This window comes from Geospiza fortis, unplaced genomic scaffold (genome assembly GCF_000277835.1).
Source record: "Geospiza fortis unplaced genomic scaffold, GeoFor_1.0 scaffold166, whole genome shotgun sequence".
Lineage (NCBI taxonomy): Eukaryota > Metazoa > Chordata > Aves > Passeriformes > Thraupidae > Geospiza > Geospiza fortis.
Window position 1 is genome coordinate 1,926,020 of NW_005054310.1, and position 14,680 is coordinate 1,940,699.

General features: G+C 39.8%; 1 protein-coding gene across 3 annotated transcripts in view; it reads right to left on the reverse strand.

The window, feature by feature from the left end:
- Positions 1–4,728: 4,728 nt before the first annotated feature.
- SYT1 (synaptotagmin 1) overlaps positions 4,729–14,680 on the reverse strand; it is a 255,317-nt gene continuing 245,365 nt past the window's right edge. For all 3 annotated transcript variants that reach the window (XM_031055590.1, XM_031055591.1, XM_031055592.1), the window contains 2 exons: positions 12,093–12,226; positions 4,729–7,843 (listed from right to left, as the gene is read on the reverse strand). In XM_031055590.1, the coding sequence (XP_030911450.1) occupies positions 7,637–7,843; positions 12,093–12,226 (341 nt within the window). In that variant the 3' untranslated portion in view covers positions 4,729–7,636. The remainder of the gene's footprint in view (positions 7,844–12,092; positions 12,227–14,680) is intronic.

Below are 14,680 nucleotides of genomic sequence, written 5' to 3' on the forward strand. Positions count from 1 at the left end.
CTGTGAAGTTGTGTGGGGATGTGAAATATTATGTCATGAAGGAGCTCCTCATTTATCCTTGAACATATCGAGAGTGTGAGAGGATTTATGGAGCTGTCACCCAGGAGATACTGAATGCACACACATACAAAAGAGTGAAGACATTATAAAAACGTTACCCAGGCTGGCAGGAGAATGAAGGAGTTGCCTGATGATGCTTTTAAGTTGCTTATTCTTTTAATGCATTTTAAAATCTGCATTGCAGTGAGGTTGACTTCTGTGTCACCTGTATTTACATTCTGCTTAATGTTTGCTGTCTATTCTGTAGACATTAAGATGTAAATTTTTCTCTAAGATAACTGAGAGTGGGTAAAGGATAGTGATCTGAACAAAAGTTTGCTCCTCATGAGATGCCTTAAAAAGAGAATCTGAGTCAAACCAGCCTAAGCCAGGTCATGAGCAGGGGCAGTCCTCCTGGCATGTAATCAGAGCAGTATTAGTACTGCTAACTTCAAAAAAGGCTGGGAGGAGACTGGTGAGACTCATGTGCAGCCCATACTGATTGTTAGCTGCCTGAGATAAAATGCAGTGGGTTTCTGTTATGATGCCAGGCAGGGAGAGTGTTCTCCCTGTCTTAAGGAAAAGGTTACAGGAGGTTTCATGAAGGCACTTGAGATGATGGAAGTTGCTGGAAAGTGATGTGAAAGTCATGGTTGGAACTGATTTATAATTTCTGGTGCAGGGGAAGAAAACAAAGCCCTTCGTTTCACCTAGTCCATCACATTTCTTCTCTATTAAAAGTGCTACTACGCTTCTTTGGAGTGCTGGTGTGACTCTCCATTGCTAATAAGTTGCAGAATATGATCAAGAAAAAAGTATACTCTACATGGCATGGGTACTCAAGGTAGGTTTTATGCTGTGGGAAGTGAATGAAACACTGTAGCATCTTTGAAGTCTATATTCTGCAACAGGTATTAACTGGTTGCAAAGGCTTTTCAACTCAGTGTTTTTTCCTGAACCCATATTCCTAAGAGATTGTGAGGAGTTGTTTCAGAGTAGTTGAATAAACTTTAGAAAGTTGGCTAGGCAAAAATGCAGCAAAGGAAGCATCAAGAACAATCAAGAAGGGAACAGCTTGTACTCAGCTGGATTAGTAAATACAACATAATAGCAAACATGGGATCAGAAGTTCAGACAGAAGAGATCTCGTTGCTCTATTGACAGAACAGTGACATGGGGAAAGACAAAAACCTGTAAGACCTTGTGGACTCGGGCTATATGGCAAGAGAGAGATTTGGTCCCCTGGTCTGCAAGCAATTTCTTCCTGTATTTTTGCCAGTTTATTCCTCTGTGTTATCTGTACTTCCAAAAATGTCAATTGGAGAAGCGTGCCTGCTTTCTTGCTTGCTGTCGTTGCATTACTAATTACTGCAGATTTAATTATGGTCACGGTGCTCAAACCTTTCAGGCAGCTATTTGTTTGTATTAAATCCAAGGAATGAGAGCATTAACCAATTCTCCTCATGACTGGGCTGGAGTGGGAAAGCTAATTCTTTGTGTTAGGAAAATGCTCTTTTCAGAAGCATGGAGCAAAGCAACAGTGATAACCTGAATCTTCTCAGGTTTTTATTCTGGAGACTTGGAAGGCTCAAAAACAAGGCTCTATGTGACTTAGGCAGGACTCATCTTCACTCTGGTACAAATCTGGAGCTGCTTTTTCTGTAGTACAGCAGAACTCTGGATAGCTAGGATTTACTCACTAGCCCTACATTTCTTTTTGCTGTTCACTTGTATTGTCTCCATAAATGTCTTTGTTTACCTCAAGACTGGATATTTCTAGATTTACTTTTCAGAATTTCTTTCTGCCAAGGACTCCTTCAAATTCTTTTTTATACTCTGTCTTTCAACTGGAAAGACTTACCTGATTCAGCTGATGCAGAAAACTTCTTACTCTACACCAGACCATACGATGGCTCTTAATGGGATAGTATTTTCCAGTTTTTCAACAGGTATTTTCCAAGGTTTAGTCTGATCTTTGAAAAGCACTTTGAGACACTTGCTTGGAAGGTATGATGTCTCAGCGGCAGCAGTCCCAGTCTGAAGCCAGGAAGCATCCTGGCATCTGTACAAGTGCTGCACTGGGACACAGAGCATGTTCTGTCTGTGTGTTAAGTATGTCTACAAATAAACATATTCCAGATAACATATATGAAGGCTAAATATGTATATGAGAATTGTAATTTGAACATCCTTTCTGTACTCCCAGTTCATCAGAAGCTTTCATTACCTTTTTCGAGACTACTGAGAAGACAAATTGATTTTTCTGGAAGTAACTCTTGTACAAAAAAGTTCTGCCTTCATTTGTCTCAGTGGCTTGATTAGCTCTCTTAGCTTCTAATTTGAGATCATCTTTAGAGATATTTTTGGTATTACTGTTCAAAAATGTCTCCAAAATATTTGGGTGATCAGTAACATTTGAATTGAAATGCCTGTCTTGGTACTTGATTCTCAATTTATGAAATTAGAGATGGCCTCATAATTTAGATTTGTTCCAGCTGAAAAAATTTCACACCACAGGTAAATTTTGGCAACTCATTCCTCCGTTTTCTAGATCACTAATAAATGTTCATATGCAACAATGAACCTTTTTAGCACCTCACCCTTAATCATATGCTATATTGAAATCTGACCATTTAATCTTCATTTAATCCATGAAAAGGACTCTGTGAGTCACTCGGATTACTCAATTTCCTTGATAGCATTCCATCAGAGTTTTTACCCATTAATCAGTGTCAGATCATGGTGTATGGCTGAAGAAGACAAATATAGCCTGAGCTCAATCTGGAAGTCTTTAATGACAGATCCATGTCATGGTTTTGGAACAAATTCTTGGTGGCAGTGGGCACTGCTGCTCCTTAGGAAAGACATGAAACCTTCTAGGCAAAGGAACATGTTTGTAAACATAATGGATAAAAGAACTTTCCCTGGGCTCAGGGGGAATGCAAGGAAACTCAGATCTGTGCAGGACTGTGGGATAATCTTGATTAGGAGAGCAGAGACTATTTTGCCACTTCTGTGCATTGGCCTTTTGTTTATGAAGAAAACTGGTGTCAGCTCCATTTTGTGCTATAACATCAGTGCATCATTGCCTACTGTGTGCTGTCTTTGTTGTAAGTAATAAGACAGTGTACAAAGATCTGAAATTAAATGTGAGCTGTCAAACTGATGAGATTGGTTCTGTCAGAAGATGAAACTCTTCATTTGGTAAGGTAGGTGTATTTTTTTTTTGGCTAAATGGCTGTTCAAAATCTCAGCATGTTATCACACAGTGATGCACGGGAAAAAAAAGACTGTACTAGCTGTACCCTCCACCTTCACCCCAGAAACATGGAAGAGCTATCTTCACTTCCCCAATTTATTTGGCCTCTTTAAAAGCTCCACGAAGGACATCTGGATCATAGGTTTGTAGAACTCTCTTTTTTTTATCTTGAATACAGCATAATCTTGACATACATCTCTTTGTATGGCTCATGTCAGTGACAAAGAGCTACACAGAGGTAGTGTCCTCTGTACCAGTTTGTCATGTGCTTTTGGAACTACTTTTTGATGCAATTTTAAAAGTATTCTCTGTACTGAAGATAAAGATTTGATGCATATAAGGTAAAGGTTATGAAGGCTGCTTAAAAATTTTGGTATTATGTCAAGAAAACTCCTTTTTTATACATTCTTGAATGCCTGGATGAGCAACAGTGCTTGAACGGATACTGAAAATTGGGGCTGGACGTGCATTTGGTAGGTTCATGCTCTGAAAAGCAGGTCACTATGTGTAAACTGAACTGGCAGCCTGGAGTGGAAATGTTAAAGACTAAATAAATAAAACAGGGCTGTTATAGTAATCAAAAATAAACTGTTTTAATTTTTTGCTTTGCATAACTAACAGGCAATTAACTTTCATTGACTCATGATGGGAAAAGTGATGGAGAGACAGATACTCTGCTTTGGTAACCGTCTGACAGTTGGGAAGAATGTTTTTCTTGACAGTTGATTAGGGGTTAAATGAGCTGAATAAATCTGGTAATTTTTGCTGCTTTCCCCGCTTAGTATAACAGCTATTATATGAAGCGTTTTTCCTTACATTAGTTGTAATGACTGACTTTAAGTGATTACTCAGTTGAAAGAACTGGTTTTGATTGACACAGATGTCTTCTTGGTATTCTTAAGAGCTGCAAAAATGGCCGGTGCAGATTGAACCTGCAATACCTTCTCCCTGCTGCCCCTTTCCCCCATAGTTTAGGCACTTATTTAATGATGTTTATTCTACAAGATGTTTAATTTTATGGTCATCTTAGAAGTAGCACGTGGATGTAGGTTAAAATATACCATCTCTCTCTGAAGGAGAACTTCAACCACAGCTTTAGCACAATTGTCTGGAAGAACACTGATGTGTAGGCAACTACTTAGGAGGTTTTGTCTTGGTCATGTTTTGATAAAGCATGATTTTTTTTTGAGGCAAATAATCAGGCTCCTGGGTAAACAAGGTAATAGTGCTTCATCTGCAACAGAGGTGGAGAATTCATCTACTGTAGCGCTGCTGGCTGTGACTGTCTTACTGATGAAAGCAGATTTTCACAGCCCCTCGTAACGTGCTGTGCTATTTCACTTGTGACATTTCAAAGTATGTGATTGTGTGAAAATCCTGGAGTGAATTGTCTTTTCAAAATTTTAGATCAAAAGAGAAATGCCAGAACATCAACAGGAAATAAAACATTTTTATTGAATATCTGTGTAATATGTATGTTAGTTTAACGACAATTGGAAAACTCTACTGTGGGGAGTCACTACACAAAGTGAAACAAAATATAAACCACCTCATCAAAAATGAAGGTAAAATACAGCTAAAGTTGTCAGCTCGCGGGCCACGAGCGATATGGCAGGATAAAACACCCCAAACATTTCTACAAGATACAGAGAAAACCCACACAGAGAAACACTCAAGCAGGCAGTAAATATACACAAAGGCAACTAGGATCTTTCTACAGCATCAGATTCTAATACTTCACACAGCTTTGTCAGAAAGGTACATGTGGCTTCTTTGAGGATGAAAAATGTCATCTTGGTCACATGGCAGGTTCAGTCTCTGAGAATCATTGTACCTTACAAACCAGTTCTAGGGTGACGTTCAGTCTGGCAGTGTAGGAAGAGAAAGCATTAAGAATACCTTAACACAGTAAGTCAGTCCTGGCACTTTGAACCTGCAGCTATCCTGAATGAGTAACTGAAAGCTGGAGACCATGAAGCTCTTAGGCTGGAAAGCTGACTGTCTATTTCTTCTCTTTGGTGGGGTTTGGTCCTTAAGGATAAGATTTTTAAATATTCCAGCTTGATGCTTTGCATGTATGTGCCTGTTTCTATCAGAAAATGTCTCGCTTGTGTTTTTTCTATGTTTCATGTAAAAAAGAAAGAAAATGGATCTTGCTATTCTCACTTTTGGAGGTGGGGAGAGATACAGGCTTTTATTCTCCTCCCAGTACTTTGCTGCCGCTTTTACCCTCAAAGTACCGAAAACCAGGGATGCTTGGCCATCCCTGCACTGACCTCTGAGACTGTCACACCTCTCCCAGGGGCAGAGCCTTGAGGGAGGCTGTGGAATTCAGTTTGCAGTGCACAGTTCTCCCATTACATTCATCTTTGTTAGACACAGAAGACTGATAAGAACACTAATAGTTAATTCTCATGCCTCCCTCCAAAAGCAATAGCATTTCCACATTTCTAGGGTAATTTGCATTGCTAAAAATAATGAACTCTTCAAAAGCATTATAAATATATTCACAGCTTGGAAAGATAAGCGAGGGGCCTCCCAGGACGGTGCATGAGCTAGAGGTGATGCCCTGAATGCCTTGATGAGATGGTGCAGCGGAGGTGCCATGCTGGGGAGCTGTAAGATGACTCTACGGGAAAGCAGCAGGGGCGAGGGCGCTTGGAAACGTAGAGTATTGCACAGGGCTCGACAAAATGCTGCGTGGTCAACCCATTCTCTAGAGCATCCTTGTCCCCTGCATAGCTCTCCAGTTCTACATTGGTCCGTAACAACTGGAACTGCTTGTGCTATGCGTTCCTTCGGCAGTGCAGTAGAAGGGAATGGCAGTATTATTACAATATCACTACGGAATAAATTGGTTGCTATCCACTGAGAAAACTACATTTCTAAGCACACACGGCAGTCACAGTGATACACAGAGCAGTCTTTCAAGACTCTTATGGAATGACTAATAGCTTCATAATAGTGCCATTTACTACATAATAACATTTAAAACATTTAAAAACTCCTCCTGAAACGAGCATCTAGTATACAGAAGAGGTTGCTTCAGTTTTCTAGAACTTGTTCTTTGTTTTCACTTTTTTTTTAAAGGACAAATTAAAACTTAAGTATAAATAGTATATAAAAGGTCACTAGCTGTTCTCTTTTGGCTTACTTTGAAGTGCATTTAGAACTATGGCTAAATTTTGTCATCTTCTGATGGGATTACAATACTGTCTGTTTACCATGAAACTATTTTGTATAATAAACTCACACGGCTGTGTCTAAAAAATATTCTGCATTCCTTCTAATCTGAGTTAGTATCATAAAATATTTTGTTACAAAGTCTAATGTGCAAACTCATTACAATGTGAAATTGTGGATGGAATTCACAGTATGCAAATTTTGTATAAAGGTGATAATGGAGAGCTACTCTTGTTTTCATGGCAGCATTTTACTACTGCTGCATTTCCCTCTTACCCCTCCCTGCACTTCTGCAGTGGTCTGTCTTCGTATGTTAGATGAAATTGTTGCCTCCTGTGGAACTGCTTCCTCAACTTCGAATCTAAAGCCATTTCAGTCTGTTATGTGTTTGCTTTGGAATATATACAAAAAAATTATACCCTGGCTTCTGGCTACATCTCCATGAGGTCAGCCATGGAACTGCTCAGATCATGCTAAGTTGCCTGTGAAAGAAGTCTACCCAATTGGATTTGCCCCTCCAAGATTCACTGTGGACGTGAAGTGTGTTATTAGGATGGTCCAGTTGAAAGCTCAGATTTAAGTTGTCCTTTAAGATGTCAGTGTAACACTACTAGTGCCTTACAAGTTGGATTTTTTTTTTCTGGAATGCAGACGATACAATAGTTACCCTATAATATAGTATCAGCTCTCCTATATCTCAGTCAATTTACATAATTTAAAATAGAACATCTTATTAAAAACATCTAGATATACACAGATTAGGAAACGCTTACAACATACAAATACACAAACTAGAAATAAATTCTCAGCATACTGATGTATATATACAACTGTGTGATACAATAAATAATTTCTGTCATGCTCTATCTACACATCATATTGCTTAAAAGAAGAGTAGATCTGGGGCGGGCAGTGGTGAAATGAAGCGCCTTTAAAAGGCTCTCTACATTTAAATTTGTGCAAATTAAAATGGGAATTTTAAAGTACAACTGATCTGTGTCAGGAACACATGGCTGGAAATGAAAGGACCCATATTACTGAGGTATTTACAGATACTGGCTAAAGAGCACTATGTGGGCAAATGCAGAAAGGCTTCTTCGTCTTTTTCTTTTTCTTCTTCATAATTTAATTTAATTTAATTTAACTTAACTTAATTTACTTCTTGACTGCCAGCATGGCATCCACCTCCTCCTCGGGCTGTAGGGTGTGCCACTGTGCGATGGGCCGCCGGGGGTTGGCCAGCATGTCCGACCAGTGCCGCAGCTCCGCGCCGGTGCTGTTGTAGCCCACAAAGACCTTCCCGATGGCATCGTTCTTGCCAATCTTGTCATAGTCCAAAACAGTCACAACAATTTGCACTTTCTGTAATGAGACAGAGGAAGAGCAGTGAGCATGACTGTAAGGGGAAGGCTGGCAGGGATGAATGTGGGGACAGCCAGCCATGGAGAAGTCATGAAGGGGGAAGTGTGAGACAGCTGGAGTAGATTCCCCTATGAGGGGATGTCTTGGAAAATTCAAAATTTTGGTTTTGCTTCTTGTGAGCCTTCCAAATAAAATCAGGTTTACCACCTCCCTGTTAGCTTGAAACTTGCCCCCTTGCACTGAATAGATTCATATGGAAATTAAGGCTGATTGTTTTTCCTTTAACAGATTAACAACTTACAGGTGAGTTAATTCAAAAGTTATGCAATCTTACACACCCTTATTTTTCAAGTAAATAAGTTAACAACTAAAGTCCAGAAATGGCTCTAAGTTTGCAATGCTGTACTCCATTCTGTTAGTTGCTTTTCTACTTCTTAGCAACTCTTACCCATCCATCCAGTAGGCTAGCCAGGTATTTCCAGATCAATTCAGAAGATAGCCCTTATGGTTACTACACACCCACACCCACACCCACACACAGAGACATGTGTTCTCATCTCTATGCACAGGTGTGTGCACTTGTGCACATGTACAAGCATGTGTGTACACTGTGTATCTTCTGTGTATTTACAGAGAAATCTAGGAAACGGGCTGGCTGCCCAAGGGAGCTGGAATGGATGGATAAACCCCTGGTGTCTCAGGGCTCTGACACTGGCACAGCCTACGACTGAGCTGATGCTGGAGTGCCACTTCTGTAGGAAGGGTGACCTCTGGCAAACAGGGTTAAACAGGTCCCGCATGGTCTGTGTGAGCCCATCTGTTACAGCTCAAAGACAATTTTCCATCCATTTAGGCTGGGGAACACTGGGAGGTGTTTGAGCCAGGCCTTTATGTTTGGAGTTATGTGCAGATGCACACAATTCCTCTCTTTCAGGTCTTTAATAATTGTCAGAAGAGCATAAACGGCTATTCCTTCAGTGGAGTGGTGTTCTCTTGCAACAGCACTTGAGACTTTCACTCTTATTTTACAAAACTGTAAACACTTCTCCTTATAGGGGTTTATTTTTAATGATGAGCATACAGTTCTTTTCCTGATTACAGTGTCAGCTTCCTGAATAGAAGGAAGAATGCCCTGAAACACATTTCCAGAAAAATCCTCTATTCTCTAGAATTAGGCTTTTAAATTTAAAGCTTTAAATATATCTACAATCTGGATCTCTTACTAGAATGATTAATTTCAGGGCTTGTAATAGGATTATCTTTTAGAAGTAGCAAGACCAGAGTCATGATGTTTATTTTATAAAGTCCATTTCCTTACAGGATTGTAACAGCTCACTGAGCTAGAGAAAGAGATGATTCCAGCAGGCACTTAAGTATTTATATGGTTGCTGATGACAAAAGTATACATCAAACTCAAGATTTTCCCTCCCCAGAGCCCTCACGATAAAAGGCAATATTCTGAAGCAAGTATTTCTAGCTGCCAGAATTACATTTCAGTGTTGCTGTTTGCAATACACTCACTTTTAATGGTACCTCCCCAAATGAACACTTATGCTTTAGATACATGGTACATTCACAGATATAAAAAGTAAGCATGAGACTATTTTTTTGCACTACAAAAAAAAAAGCTTGCCTGCTCTACCTAGAAGCTTGGGGATAGTTATTACTGGCTTTTTTTAATGTTAATAATAAGAAAAAAAATGAGCACTGTAAATGAAGGACCCTTTTCCTTGCTCTACAAAGATGTAAAGAACAGCCAGCTCAGATAATTAAATTGGAGATGATTCTCCCTTCATGATCTCTGCACTAAACCTACAGAGAAATGTGAGCATCCCTTTGCCTTTGTACCACATATTAAAGGAGCAGCTGCATGGCAAAACCCAAGAGGTGCTAGTAGAAAAACTGCCTCTCCTAGTAAACACTTGGATTAGCAGTTTCCATGGTGTGGTTAAGCCCTTTGGACTGAGAGGGCCTGGAGACACCGCTGCCTGCAGAGGCAGTCTGCTCTGCATGTGGCAGGACACGTGCCTGATCTGCCTGCAGCAAAGAGGATTTGACTTCCCTGTGGTGTTCTCCCATTACCCTTGAAGACATCACTTTCTTTCTCCTAAGAGCCAGAACCCATAGTCCCTGTACAATTGTCGAAAATGTTAATGTTTGTCTCCTTTAAAATTACATAGATGTATTGCTATTGACCTGCTTTCCCCCCATGACCTCTCTTCATTCTCCAACAATCAAAGAACTTGTATAACCATTATTTTTTGACAGTGAAAGTTTGCTTAATGACTTTTATATGAATAGCACAGGTCACAGCGATTCTACCATAGTAAGTCTAAATAACATTTTAAATGAGTTTTTCTAATGCTAAAATCACTTCAATATCCATCATGCAGTAGTCTAAATGTAGTATTTTATAACTAACTCAAAATAAATTGGCAAATGACCAAAGTCCATACTTGCAGATTCAAAATTGGGGCTATAAGTAGATAGCTAAAAGGTAATTCTAATAAACTTATTAAAAAAAAAAAGGAAGACAAAAATTTAAACCTCTAAACCACAATACTTTTAAAATAAACTACACACACCCACTTCAAAAAATTACTTTGAATTAGAAGGCAAAATGGTCAAGTACGAAAATTGTGCCCTACCATGCCAAAGTTTTGACAGGGTAATTTGGAGGTAACCATTCCAGCTCCTCAATCCTATCCCTATTTGGAAATCAAGATACTCACTGCCTAAACTGCCACTTGATTTGATTCACCTCTTTTTGCCTCTGGGTCTTCGATCCTTGTTAAATCTTCCACAAGCACACAGACCAGCTTTCATTAAAATCAAGAGAAATTAGCCCCCATTGGATTTCCCACTCTTTGATTCCTAGAATCCATAGACACCTGTACATGCAGTAGTACATGAAGAAATTCTAAATGCATCCAAGTCACTGTGCCCATGCTTCACCTTGTCTAGTTTTATTATTTTTGTTAGAATCAATTCAATAAAATGCAAACTACTTGAAAGGTAGGCCTTGGCTCCTGGGCTTCTCTCCAGCCCAGTTGCTATCAAAATCCAAGATACACAATGTGAAAACCCATACCATGCTCTCTTCTAATGAAGAGGGGGCTCCAAGTTTTGTCCAAGCAATTTAAACACATTAAAACTTTTAAACTACAAGTTTGAAAGCATGGAATGTAATTTATGCCATAACCTCTCTTACAATCCACAGAAGGATGTATTCCCAGATGTTTTAAATAATAGTCATTTAAACTGGGAGGCCCCTGACAGGACCCTTTCCCCACTCAGCTCCACCCAGAAAAGCTGTTTTATTGCCTAACATCTCCCCAGCCCTGGGGCTCTGTGGCCAAGGTGGGAAGCCAGCCTGCAGTTCTTTTCCCACATGCCTCCTGAGATGGCTGAAAAAAAGCTTCTCTCTTGAGATAAAAGACAGTTAACATCAAAAAAAGTTAATTCTCATTCTCTCTCATGAGAGATGGTTTGCCTCCCAGTAGCTCAAAGATAGGCAACTGAGTCCCTGAAAAAAATTTCACAATGCTTTGTCCTGGTATTTCCCATTACTACTGCAGGTGACTTCCATCTCCCTGTGCTGACTTCTGAGACCCTTAGTTTTAGGTACTGAGCTCTGGGAGTAGCATCTGGACAACTGCTGGAGCTCTCCTGAGGCACTGAGAGAACAGGTACTGCAGTATTGACCCCTGAGATTCTCAAATGCCTTTTTCCAAGGGACATAGGAATCACTGAAAGTTTTCAAAGTGTAGTGAATAATTCCTGAAAAAAGCTGTGTATGAATTAGGTTTTACTTTAAAGGGGTGCTGCAGTGCTTTCAAAAAACAGGGCAAATAAATGCATAAGGAACACAAATTTATCTGATAATGCCAATTTATTATTTTAAATAATTTAGGGGAAAATGTAACATATGGCTTTTCTTTTATCCCTACACCTTTTTGCTGGCACATTCCTTCACTATCTCCCTGTGGATTTTTTTTCCCCCAAACCCATTTCTGTTAACAGAAAATGTCAGTTATCCATTTCTCACTGATGAATCAAAGCTTCCTAAGTACTTCACATTTTATCATTTCCCTCTTGAAGCAGTCACACTCATCTAATGTAGCACAGGGCTGGCACCTAGGTGCTAATGAAGGCATGCACATGTGATAATTAACAAGATTCCTGTTAAATATTTATGAGGGCTGAGAAATGGAATGCAGAGGAAAGACAAAACACTGTTTGACATTACCTGAATTTGCTCGAATGGTACTTCAAAGCTGAAAGACTCGTTGTAGTAGGGATTCAGAGTGTTCTTTTTAATTGTAGTCTTTTTCTTCTTCAGCCTCTTGCCATTCTGCATCAGATGGATCTTCACATAGGGATCTAAGCATTCAAGAGAAGAGGTAGAGCTAAGAAGGAGAGTTCAGTGTGTTTTCTACAAATTTTAATCCCATAGACGTAGGAGTAGATTAAAAAAAACCAAAATCAAAAACAAACAGACAACATTTACAGCTCATATTTAAACAAGTTCTTAATTTCTACTATAGAAAAGCTCCTGTGAAGTGTTCCTGATGGGAAAAGGTACAAAGTATTTATTGCCTTATCTCCTTAACATCATGAAGGTGGAGTAAATTCCACCTAACTTTGTTCCACAGCTTATTAACCATCCTGCAAGCATTTCTCAGCAACGGTTTGTGGGGTGGCTTTCCCAAGACCGGCGAGTGCTGCCAAATGCACACAGTAGGTACAGAGCTGGCATGGCTGGATGCTCCACAGCCACCTGGCACCTGTTCCCATCACTCCTTGGGCAGGTCTGTGCCGTGGTTTTCCTGTCCTCTGCCCTCCCTGGTGAGCTGTGACTGACAGGGTCCAGCAGTGCCTGGCAGGAAAGGACTCTGTCCCTTCAACAGCAGCCCCTGCCTCAGTGCTGCACACAGCCAGAGCCCATGGGGGCCACGGGGCTGGTATAAATTACGGACTGGCTTTGCCATTCTCTATTGAATTCCCACTGTCATTTCAAATGGCTTCTGGTGGCAAAGAAACAGAACTCATTTGGTACCTAATCAGGTGTTCCTTGTGAGAGCAAACCTTTCCTGCACATTACAGCACTGATGAGGTATCTCAGTGATGTAATTTCAATGGAAGCTTTGCCTGCTTAAAAGAATAGCACCGTGAGTCCTCAATCCATCACTAGAGCCATGTGCCATGAGTCTGGAGAGTGAACTAACATTCTTTCATGGAGCTGGTAATTAGAAGTACCCTCATTGAGTTCAGCTATTTTTCTGTTTAGCCTTACCACAAAGCAACATTTGAGGCACCTCAAGCTCGTATGTTTCAACAACCTGTATGGTACTGTCACCAAAATTTGGGTAGGTACCTCTCTGGCTTTAGGCAGATGAACTTTGATGTAGATCAAGGCAAGCCTCCCTTGAGTGAGCTGGTAAGAGGCATCTAAAATACCTGCCAGACATAAGTCACCTGCAGCATAAGTAAGGGAGTCTGAATGACACAAACTATCAAAGGAGAGGGCTTCTCCTTTCCCTCCTGGGAAAAGGCTGGGGCTACAGAATAAGGACAAATGAACACTGCACTTAATATGAGCAAATAATGCTTTATGATTCTGCAATGAAATTAATTTTTGGTAGAGTAATTGCACTCTTCTACAGTCAAAATATGCCTTTCTCTGGAAGACCTGGGTGATTAGGACAATTAAGCTACTGGAGTCACTTGATCACAGTCTACAGTTCCTCTGAAGGAAACCTAATTTTGTGGTAGTAGATTCTTCAAGACAGCAGACAAGGGTATAAAAAGATCCAATGGTTGTGAGAAGGAACTAGGAAAATTTTAACTTAGGAGTAGGCACATATTTTAGAAGTAAGATGGAAACAGCTGGAGTAGCTTCTCCAGTGGTGAACTCTCTGTTACAGAGGGTTAAGACTCCTTCTCCCTCAAAAGACTCAAAGTTCAAACAGAAATTAAATCGGGGTAGGTTTACGCTTCAGGCAAGATGGGATTCTAAGGGTTCCTTGTGGCTGCACAATTCATGAATCAAGGAGTATCATGTGAAGAGCAAAATGCTAGCAAAAAGCCAACAGAGGTCTATTTCTTTTTTAATACTGAGTTCAACATCACTGCACACAGGGTTTTGAAGATGGAGAGGAGGCGAATCTGGAATTCTTCAGCATTAGCTGGTACTTGAGAAAAGCTCATCACTTTCCCTGATGCTCCATGCAGAATGCAAAACTGTGCTAACTTCAAAATGATGGTTTAGGTATACCTAATACATACTAAGAAAGTTTAGTAGTCAATGAATCAGTGGCAAAGTGTTAAGAAATGAGAATGAGGTAAGATGCTGTAAAAATATAATTTGAGTCACTAGACTGGAAGGCTAAACAGTACATTAATATATTATTATTAAGGGTATTAGAATGGAAAAATTTATTAAAATAAATGCAAGTGATATAGGCCAATTCTTTGCTGATCTGCGCCTTTGTACAGACAATATACACAGGTTTGATGATTATTCATATGTCCTTAAGGAACTGTACAGTAAGATTTATAAAGGGATGCAGAAATATTCCTATATTGGTAACAAAATCCATATTTTGGAGAAGAATATTTTTAAACTAGAAATCAATGTATCTGAATGCTTCTACATCAGTGAGTACATTCACTTTTAATTACTTGCTTCTACTGACTATCTATAGTTTCTATCTTCATGCTTGCATTAGAACAAAACCTGACCTAGACAACTCACAGCCATAGGACAAGACCCACAAGACACATTTCTGTGGTTTCTTTTTCATGTTCTGATCAGTTTCTTCTGTTTGTCAGTCT